The following is a 10,867-nucleotide window of genomic DNA, read 5'->3' as shown; positions in this document are numbered from 1 at the left end:
CGACTCACCCACACACACACACACTTCTGCTCAAGTTGCTCGGACAACGCGTCGTTACGATCAGACAAAAGCATCTCTAATTGTCTCCATCAGCATCGGGGGAATAATGATGTGCATCACAACCGGTGCCGCTGACAATTTCATTTATAATTTGCATGAGTTCGGTTGAAGAGAATGAATTACGTCCTTTGGATTTCGGTTATGGCGACCGACCGATGCGGCGTCCTTTTTGTCGTTCGAGATCGCGGTTCGTGTACAATGAAAATAATTCGTTTTACCTTTGTTCGTGGGGGGTCTTTTATGGGGGCGTGTTTTGTCGCACTGATCACTCAATATCACTCATAAACTTGGAATAAACATTAACACTTTTTCGGAGAAAAGGGATAAACATTAACGCACGTTAAACGCTTTCACGAGACTGACGCTCTCACCTCCCGCGCGACCGGCAAACATTGCGCCATTCTCCCCTCCACTTCCCCCGAGTTCGCGATATTTCGGTTATTAAAAAATGAATTTATTTTGATTTGCGAACAACAAAGGGACACATGCGAATATTTTCAAAGATTAAATCACTTAAAATTTAGAACAACACATTACTCGGTAAAAATTAACGAACCGGCGAATATCAGCTACCGAATCACGAATTACACGACGCCATCTTGGATCATGGGGGCGCTGGTTGCATCCTGTCTTCGTCCCAATTATTATTATTATTAGTGGTACAATTTGCAATTTATTATTACCATTGAAAGGAGTGCTGGATTACATCATTCGACAAATTAAATTCACAATTGTGTCGTAAATAAAAATATTCAAAGAAAAAGGGTTCAATCCTGGTCGGGGTAATCCTGGATGAGCTCTGAAATTTTCCATCAGTGTCTCACCCGTGGACATCTGTTATTATGTACACATGGACCGTAGAATTGGGTTCTGACGTAGTCTTCTACACAGACACAACCCTCGATGCATGATTTCTGTGATCCTTCTCTAGGACAAGGGATGGCATCATCTCCGAGCCTCTCACAAGTCCTCTGACACAGGGGATTTGCGTTGCACTGGCTGTATCTCTCGTTTGGACCACATATTATATTACTTCCCTCTTCAGAGGTTTCGTCACTGTCTAGGAAGTTAAAAAATCCATTGGGGGCTCTTTGAAGACTCAAAATAACAGATTTTCTATCGATTCGGTTATTGATTAATTTCTGGACTTAATTAACTGTGAGGTCGATGGAAAATGTTAGAGACTTACCCTCAGGGAAGGCATCCACTACCTCAGCTTCATCGCTGCCATCGCCCTGGGTATTTACCAGACCCAGACTCAGGATGAACAAGACAATTGTGGTCTTCATGTTTTATTGCAACAAATTTTGTGAAATTCCACTGTCCAACTGTCCCTATATACCACCCCACAATGCAAATTTTGGAGTTCATTTGATATACAGCAAACCGGTGGAAGATACCGAAAATGCAAGACTCCTCCACCAATCTCCTTCAATTTATTCTTCCTGTGATAAACCGTAAACTGAAAGTTCTCGTTGCATTTTTTTCACATTAGTATTTAGATCGACCTGGCCCCCTTCATCGTGAAGGAGCGTTATTTCTTTTACTGCTCCATATTTTTTATTTTAACTCTGATGAAGGGAGAACTGTTAAAAAATTTTATTTAAACTTTAACGAGGGAAATTCAGGACAGTGTGACAAAATAAACAAAACACCCAAGAAATTGTTTTAAATTTGCTTGTTATAATTCTCCTCCTCATCTTCTACATTGAATCTTATATTTTGGACCTTAAATGTACCTACGTCTGAACTATTAAGTGAAAATTACACACATAACTACTGTCGTTCAGCTAACCAATGCGCACGAGAGATCAATCCGAAAGAAATCGAAAGGCCATCGGAACAGTGTTGAAAGTGAACAACAAAAATAAATGATTGATCTTAAAAAATAATTGATACCATTCGTCAAGTAAAAACACACCGCTCCCATCAGTCGAGTTCTCGTACTATGGGTTGTAATATTTCCACCCAACCCAACTCCAAACACACCCTAGCCAATCCTCAACCACCACCATTCATTCCATCCCAATAATCTGATCCTTCAACAATGAAAAATCTACCAAACTTTGGCTGCAGCTTCACGTCTAATCAACACATCCTTGCTTCGTTGCTTCATTCGTTCGATGAACGTATCTTTTCCATCCAGCCCAGCTCCTTTCTCGAGTTCCTCGGCACTCTAACAACATATCGGTTTCTCACATTAGACTCATCGCCTTCCCCGGATCCTCACCACCACCACCACCACCAAAATCCACGCAATCATCGCAATATTTCACAAAGAAATATGGTATCTTTCGATAAACAAAAATATATATTTCTCGGGTGATTGAAATATCTAACCCACCTTGTTGTCGGCCCCTTGGCCCGCGCTATTTCCCCACCTCTCGTAGTCATCATCATCCCTCTCCTCGCCCTCACTGAGTGGTCCATCGTGTCTCTTGGGTGGTGGTACTGATTGCTGATTCTCAGCATTACCATTGCCCTCCAGCAACTTATTAATCTTCTCCTTGGCTTCATCGACCTTTCTCATGGGATCAGGTGAATAGCTTCGATCGCTGTACCTGTCCCTCGAACTTCTACGATCCCTAAAGTCCCTTCTATCCCGAAAATCACGAAATCCTGATTTACCATTCTGGAAAAATCTACCAACTCCACGATTACTCCTACCCCTATTCTGATTTCTGTTGTTACCGAATCCTCCACGATTGCGATTATTACCAAAACGATTGTTGTGCTGGCTGTTGTTGTAAAAACGATTGCGATTTTGAAAATTATTGGGCCCATTACCACGATGATTTTGATTGTTGAATCCTTGAAAACGGGGCTTGTAATAAGTTCCACGATTGTTGTAAGGCCTGAACTGACGTTTCCTGTAATAACCCCTGTCATTTGATCGACTACGACTTCTGCTTCTCGAGTACGACCGAGATCTCGATCTCGATCGTGATCTACTGTACGTTCCTGACGGCGAACGGCTGTATTTTCTCTCGTAACTTCCAGATCGACGATTGGAATAGGAACGTGAGCGAGATCTGCGCACAGAGTGGGATCTGGAGCGACTCGAGCTCGATTTAGACCTCGATTTGCTTCTCGATCGTCTCATAGGTCTCTCTCTGCTCTTTCTGACGGGCCCTGGGCCCCTCGAGTCACGTCTCCTAGACCTGCTGTTGTCATCGTCACTCTCAGAGTCAGTTCGAGGCCCTTTGTGGCCCTTTGCTGAGGGGGGACGGGGCCCGGGGGGCTCCGGGGGATTAGCCTGACCAATCGGTTGAAATTTATTCCCCAATTGTGAGAATTTTTGCTGAACAGGCGGCTGGGTGAGCACTGGGGCCTCTTTGTAGGATGCGTGAAATTTATTCAGGGGCTGGGGGGTTGGATACTTCACTGGTAACTGCTTTTGCACCTCTTTCGGAGCTGGCTGAGGTGGTGGAGGAGGTGGAACTGTCACTGGCTGGGTGGTTCGCTTCTCCTGGACATCGCGATGCATCTGCTTACGAATGTTGAAGCCCTTCTCCACTGAGTTTCGAGATTTGTCGTCCATGTCGTTGCTATCTGATGATTCACCTCGTTTCTTACTCTCTGGGTGGAGATTCTGCCATTTACCTACCACGTGAGTCTCCTTCTGACGCGCTGCTTGAGCCGCTTTCCACTTGGCATTCAATGCTGCTGTGTCTAGCGCTGGCAATTTCGGCTCCGGGGGCGCCAGCTGTGGCACGTGGTCGAAGAGATCGTTCGATGGTTTTCGTTGAACTTCTGCGAAGAGATAATCGTCAGTGGGGAGTGAGGAGGATTCTTAGGATCTACGATCATCTTCAAGTAAAATTATTCACAAAATCTAATCACTAGATGACAAATTTTTAAGGAACTAATCAAGTCTGCATTTGCAGTGGATTTTTTTTAAACGAAATTGATGGTATTAATTTTTTATTCGTCCCATTGATTGATTTTTTCGGATGCACTGCGTGACAACTGTTTTCTCTCTCTCTCAGTCACATAGCCCAACCCAGGTGATCTCAATCACGCGCCTGCGTGTCTCACCGATGCACCAGAGTCAGACAACTTCTGCAATTAATCATCAGGATCACGACACGACATAATTGTCTCAGATAATCCACGAATAGTAAATAAATTCCTCTCCAATTCGCTATCATCAAGTGTTCAACATGAATTTACATTTTTCCATGCGCCGTAATCTCCAGAAAAATAATTATTACACCAGTGGTTTGTCATTCGAAACGATAAAAAATAATAATCGTTCCAAATGAGTCGTGCATTCTGCCTCAGTCCTCTGTTCCAATTGGAATAAATCGACAATTGCGAGATGTGGAAAAGTGAGTTCATGCGTAAACAACTATAAACGTAATTCCTAAAACGAATGAAAAATGTGAATGTACAGTAAAAATGGAGTTTAGACTCAGCGAAAAAATTAGCTCTGCTGAAAATTATTATCCACATAATTATTAATTTTTTTCAACAGAGTAACTTTTTTCTCCAGAATTTTAGTGCCTCGTAATTATCTACTGAAAGACAAGTGTAACAATTGTTGATAATCCATTACCCAAAAATATCCTTCTCAATTTGTTGTTCATACAAATAAAGTTTAAGACGAAGTGCAGAATAGCCAGTTGATTATATTAAGGTACATTTGAAACTAAAAATTGTTGTCATCAAATAATTCGCTAAAATTCTTCTGAATTCCCAGCTATTATTCGATAATGGGAAAGAGAACTGAAAATTCGAGTGGATCATTAGGCTTGACGATCGTGTATCCTCGATTATTACAACAATTTAAATAATAATTTACCTTTACGTTGTTGGGTCGTTGGTAATCGTGTGTCACGCTCGTGATACGCTTTCGTGACATCGTCTCTCTCTCTTCGTAGGTCATCCTCCCTTCGGGAAGTCTCGGCGAGCTTCTCCGAATTACTAAGGGGGGAAGGCATGTCATTATACAGATCTACATACCTACATTTGAGAGAGTTTGAAAAAAAAAGGAGAAAAAACAAGAGTAATTATGAACGATCGATATTCAACAACAGGTATAATTAATTGGCATTACAATGGATGAGGAACGGGAAATGGGTCTGGGTGCTAAGGACGTGGGGGAACCACTGAAAACTGCAATGTTCAACTCCACAAAATAAACAACAATAAAAATATTGAGCTCTTCCACGTAAAATGATCCACCGGAGAAATGTCAGCTCGTTTTAATTGTACTTTTTATATTTAAAGTTGTTGAAATGCAAGTGATTGATTACGACTAAAAATTGAAATGTTTTTTTATCATATTCTGACGTGGAATACCTCTTAATTAACAATGCAAGATTACGAATCAGTTGCGATGTGGCAAAAGAAGATAAGGCAGCTCGTGTTGTTTTACCACTTCGCTACTTAAATCACAAATAAATACTGTAAATAAAAAATATCAAACCTTTCGAATCTTTTCAATACTGCTGTCTCTTTCTCAACTTTAGCATAATATGCACTCAATTTAGACTCCAACTGCTCGAGATCAGGTAACGATGATTTTCTGAGGGCCTCCAAATCACGCTCAAGTTTGTCCTTATTTTTACGTTTCTTCCTCTCCTCTTTCTTCTTCTTCTTCCGTGACTTTTTCTCCTCTTTCTCTTTATCCTTGCTCTTCTTATCCTTCTTCTTTTTCTTTTTAATTTTTTCAGTATCCCCGTGTTTCTTATCCTTCTCGCGCTCGCGCTTCCATCGCGCCGTTTCTTCTAAAAATTTACGAACCTGAAAGTGAACAAACAAAACGCGGATTGACAAATTTGTTGGGAAATGTATCGAGAATGTTTCCGTTTATCTTTTATTAAATAAATTCTTATATCAAAATTAAATATTTATTAATTTCAAGGACTGTCGAACGCAGTGTTTAATTGTTTTTGTAAATAGTCACGTGTACGAAAAAATTATATTCAAAAAATGCATAAACAAATATTCTACCTTATCTTCATAATCAGAATCATCCTTCGTCTGTTCCAAAAACTTCCTGACTTGCACCTCATAATCATCCATTTTCTCCCTCGAATTACCAACGTATGATTGCGAGGCAACAGCATCATGAGAGCTAGTTGACGAAGTGGCAGGTGGATTATTATACTGAGCCATGCGTTTGCTCAGTGGTGAAAGTGAGCCCCGATGATCCTTCTTATGTTTTCGTTTACGATTAGGTGACTTTGAGTTTGACCTACCCGATGTACCCGAAGATGACGAGCTGCTCGAGTCCGAGCTAGATGAGCTCGACGAACCACTGGACGATGAGCTTGAGCTCGACGTCCACTGTCTCTGTCTCTTCTTCGACCTAGATTTTCTCTCCTTCTTTCTTTTTTTCTTGTCCTTCTTGCCATCACCACCATCAACTTCACCATCAAATGTTTTAAAATTATCTATTGAATTCATTGCTTGTGGAGGGGCAGCGCCGAGTGTCTTTGATTTTATGTATTCGATGGAGTTCCTGGCCTCCTCGTGGTATGGGGCTATTGCCAGACAATTCTGATATGCCTTGTGGGCCTCCTCGTACTTCTTCTCATCCTCATAACTTCTTCCAAGTGCCACTAATGTCTCCGCCATGTACTTGCGAGCATTGGCATGAGTTGGATTGATTTTCAATGCTGTTTCAAAATCGTCCAGGGCTTTTTTGAAACTTCCACTGTTGGCATAAAGCGCCCCACGCGCCACCAAACCCTCAACATTTTTTGGATCCACCACGAGTGCTTTATTCAGACATTGGAATGCCTCAGTGTGACGGCCTGCTTTGAAATGATCAATACCATCAGCTACACTTTTAAATGCCCACTTACTCGCCTGTGTCTGACGCAGTTCTGTGGCGTATTCATTCGGTGGAAATCTTTCCCTGTTAGAAAAATGAGTAAATGATGGGTTAGAGAATTCTTGGGAATTTATTTTCAGAACAATTAATAGAAAAAATAGTTATACTGAGTTGAATCTATGATTTGTGTTGGCAATAATTAGTTATTCAAATAATTTTTTTCTCATTTCCCTTCCATTAGCAACTACTCTGCTCCACTAATTTAATTTATCAATCCTTCATATTTACCTCAGACCAACCATGTTAGAGTAATGTTCATGACCAAGATTCATCATATCAGAAAGATACTTAATGTTGTTTGGATTATTGAAGCCGGTACTGCTCTCCAAGATAGTTTCATAACTTTGTCCTTTGTTGTCCATAGCTTTTCTAAATTGACAAAATTAATGATTACTCAGGGCTCTGCGAGTCCAAGCCCAATTAAAAAGGAGGCATTTAATAATCAAATAAATAATCAACAGGCGAATAATGCCTTGTTATAAAATTAAATTCAAATTTAACACTAAATTTAGAATTTTTATAAAACCTCAGTATAAACTCGTCTCTCACCTTTCCCAAACACTCGAGTGTTATTCAAACACTCACTAGATCTTTTTTTTTCTAACTCAACAGAAAAAGCACGTAGAATCTCTATCGTTGCTTACGTTTTGTTGGAAAATTTGAGAGGTTTAATGCATTAATAAGTACTTTGTTTTGGTGCAACAAAATAAATTTCCTGAGTACAATTTTTTTTATCCACAAGTTGATGAAAAATAATTGCATACATTTAGTGGGCCTCCCTGTGCTAGTCATAATGTATTTTACTCTATTAAAGATTCTTTTTAATGCTGGAAGTTTAAACGAGGCATTAATAATGGCGATCAAGTGGTGTTGTTGATGGCTTATTTATCTAAAGTTAAGGTGTTTAAAGCCTTAACTGCTTGGTCTCTCATGATTGCCATTTAATTTTAGTTAAATATCACAATTATTTTAGTCATTCATTTGCTCGATTATGTTTTACACTGTTCAGAGACCAAACAATTGTGCAAAATTTTGATACCTACCGTCATTGAAATTCATTGTGCCAAATACTCATGTGGCACATCATCGTACTGCAAACTCAATCTCAAACGTACATGGTTTTTTTATAAATATATATTCTACAGAATACTGGGCTTTTGGATATTCCGTCTGGTGCTTTTGACAGTTATAGAGATGGCAAACGTAGATAAACACAACGTGTACGTGTATGTGTGCGAAACACAGTCGTGGTTCAACCATAGGTTGAAAGGTACGAATCAGATTTTTTTATTGATTTGTTTTTTAGAAAATTCATCAGCGTAATTTTTCTAACTCATTTATGTTATACCAATAATCAGGCACCTAGATTCATAAAAATTTATCAGACATTCGCACGTTATTGATTGAATGATTGGTTAGTAATCAAATGAATTTGTAGAGTTTAGTCTACAAAGGATTGATTTTTTTTAAATTTATGTGGCATAAATTCACTATCATACCTGCTTATTAATGAAAGATAGTGAGAGATTTTGGAAAATATTTTGAGGGTTTTCAAATAATAAATAGATCAACCCATAAGACAGATAATTGTGACTTTTGTGAAGAGAGAAATAGATAAGATGTGCTGTAATGTATCGTTTTGCTCGAGTGACTTACTTGTAGGCCTCGGGGAGGTCGTCAGAGTGTATTAAACCCATTGATGGGTGAGATGTCTGACCCTCACGAGGGGATATATTCATAACGGCCACTACACGTTCAGCTTCAACGTTTACTTCACTCACAACGACGCACACGAGGTCATTTGCCATGTAGCCTCTTGTTACACCTTTCTTGTCCACAGCGGGGACTGTCGCTGTGTTCAATATCAGTGCCTGAATAGCAATACATTTTATCATTATCAGAAACTTGGAGTTTATGTATTTTTTATGCACGCAAAAATGATTGTCAGTAAAGTTTTTACAATAAAAAAATGTGGGTCATATGAACGAAGGAATTGATTATTTCAAGACTCAGATACACATACCTTTACGCCTAAATCGGTTACAACTCTCGGACAATCACTGCAATTGCAGAGGATCTTCAATAGTAATCCGGCGGCACTTTTACCCATCACTTGGGCATAGATAACATCGCCAATAATCAAACTCTGAAATTTTCGAAAAAAAATCCATATCAATATCTGGCCTGACCTGACTAACATAAATACAATAAAAATAATTGTTTTATCAACTGGAAAAAAAAATTAGAAATGACTTTTGTATCTGAATAAAAAAGAGAACATGTAATAAAGAACATTAATCCATCAGAATATTTTTTTATCATTAAATTGTTTGTTGATTGTCTATCATACGATAATTTTTCTGTCGAATTATCCGATCGAATTCTCACCTCTAAAAAATTCCTGATCCGTTGTGTTTTCTCCATCGTAACAAAGGAATCAAGTCCTGGCATCGTGGCATAAAACTCTGACATAAAAAAATACCATAAATTACGTTTCTACAGATAACACTCATAACTTATCGAAACCGACATATTCGTCAGTGAGAATAATTCAGAAATCAGAATGCTCACCTTCATCCCCATTTACTTGTTTCACAGCTTTATTGCACTGTGATAAATTGGATTTGTCATAGAGCGTTTCCGCTTTTTTAACAATAAATTGTTGGAGTTTCAGCCTTTTTCCTCTGTCTCCAAAGCTGAAAATAATTAACGAAACATAAGAGGGAGGCGGATCACTATAGCCCAGCCCTAATGAGAAAAACATTTATGTGTAAACACAGACGTAAAAAAGCAAAGAAAATGGAATGTAATATTCGTAGAAAATCCTATTGAGCGTGAGATTTTATCCATTCGAAATTGTTGTTGAAAATCCTGTTCTTCATAAATACCTGAGGGTTTTCTGGCGCTGCTGATAAATATCGAAGTTCGGATCTTTGAGACTGAGCATAGCAAGCTCAGTCTCACTTCTCTCACCATCCCAGACTTTCTGCAACTGTTGTCCATGATAATTCAATGCCTGTGCCACCAGACGCGGCTCCATTGCATCCATAATCCGAGATTATAATCTGCAATGCTACACAAAATCGAAAAGAAAACCAATGTTTTTTCCACTCGAGTTTGTCCGTTGTCTTTCCCCTCGCATGAGAAATCCAACTGATAAAAAATTGGCCTGAATAAAATGGACGTCTGCCGGTGTACGTGAGCCAGTCGTTGCTGTCGTAGTTGTTTTTCAACTAAATGCTCAATTTGCCAATGGAGAAAAACAATAAAAATTCCCACCGCAGGCACCAGGCTTGGACGCCAGGCAACACTGGTAATTCCTTTAACTACTTATCATCCAGCCGTCACTTTTATAATTTATTTATCTTCTCGGCCTTACTCTTGGTAATAAATGAATAAATCCATTTGCGGATGAAGCTCCCTCGAGGAGTGGTCGTCAATAGCACATATGTCAAACACCTCTGGTGTTGTATTTTATTGATCAAACAAATTAATGGAAAGACTCGGTCAGGAGACAACGATCGAAGATAACATAAAATGTGTGTCGCTTATGGTTATGCTATAGGAGATGATATACCTCACAATGGCCACCCGGAGTAAATCATATCCACATTTTTTTACACCACTTTTAATCCGTCTACGGTACTCCCTGCGAAATTAATCACTCGTCAGAGTACTCACCTGAAGTTTTGTATTTGTCTTCTCCAATAATTTGATTGTCCTGTTTGCCGTATTATTCTTTACTGCTATTGCAGGATAATATATAGACAATTACCAGTGATCATTCACTGCGTGCTACCACCTTTTCCGGAGAGGAACTGGAGAATCTCACTGCGCATGCCAGCGCCCGCCATTTTGGCGCCTGCGCGGCCATCGTGGCGGGAGTTCTCACGGATTTTGATTTTCAGTCAAAGAAATTTGATTTGAGCTAAAAAAACACTGGACATGTTCCAAGTAAATAAA

At 39.4% G+C, this 10,867-nt stretch overlaps 2 protein-coding genes across 7 annotated transcripts; both read right to left on the bottom strand.

Moving 5' to 3' along the window:
* Positions 1–710: 710 nt before the first annotated feature.
* Positions 711–1,594, bottom strand: LOC135171015 (uncharacterized). The gene is made up of 2 exons (XM_064137288.1): positions 1,250–1,594; positions 711–1,120 (listed from the first exon to the last, which is right to left on the bottom strand). Exons 1-2 carry the CDS (start codon positions 1,347–1,349, stop codon positions 873–875), a joined length of 348 nt encoding a protein of 115 aa, XP_063993358.1. The 5' UTR covers positions 1,350–1,594; the 3' UTR covers positions 711–872.
* Positions 1,595–1,723: 129 nt separating this feature from the next.
* LOC135171007 (tetratricopeptide repeat protein 14 homolog) lies at positions 1,724–10,726 on the bottom strand. 6 transcript variants are annotated; one of them, XM_064137275.1, is made up of 12 exons: positions 10,586–10,726; positions 9,793–9,977; positions 9,476–9,600; positions 9,293–9,369; positions 8,928–9,050; positions 8,561–8,775; positions 7,133–7,273; positions 6,019–6,928; positions 5,492–5,808; positions 4,865–5,025; positions 2,405–3,813; positions 1,724–2,236 (listed from the first exon to the last, which is right to left on the bottom strand). In XM_064137275.1, the coding sequence occupies exons 2-12, from the start codon at positions 9,951–9,953 to the stop codon at positions 2,117–2,119; spliced, it is 3,759 nt and encodes a 1,252-aa protein (XP_063993345.1). In that variant the 5' UTR covers positions 9,954–9,977; positions 10,586–10,726; the 3' UTR covers positions 1,724–2,116. The 6 variants fall into 6 exon arrangements, with proteins under 6 accessions (XP_063993345.1, XP_063993344.1, XP_063993346.1 ...); XM_064137274.1 differs by having other exon boundaries at positions 9,793–10,365; positions 10,586–10,716; XM_064137276.1 differs by having other exon boundaries at positions 4,865–4,986; positions 9,793–10,726.
* Between the last annotated feature and the right edge of the window lie 141 nt (positions 10,727–10,867).

The sequence above is a fragment of the Diachasmimorpha longicaudata genome, chromosome 18 (assembly GCF_034640455.1).
Source record: "Diachasmimorpha longicaudata isolate KC_UGA_2023 chromosome 18, iyDiaLong2, whole genome shotgun sequence".
Classification (NCBI taxonomy): Eukaryota; Metazoa; Arthropoda; class Insecta; order Hymenoptera; family Braconidae; genus Diachasmimorpha; species Diachasmimorpha longicaudata.
This window is presented reverse-complemented; position numbering and strand designations above follow the sequence as displayed.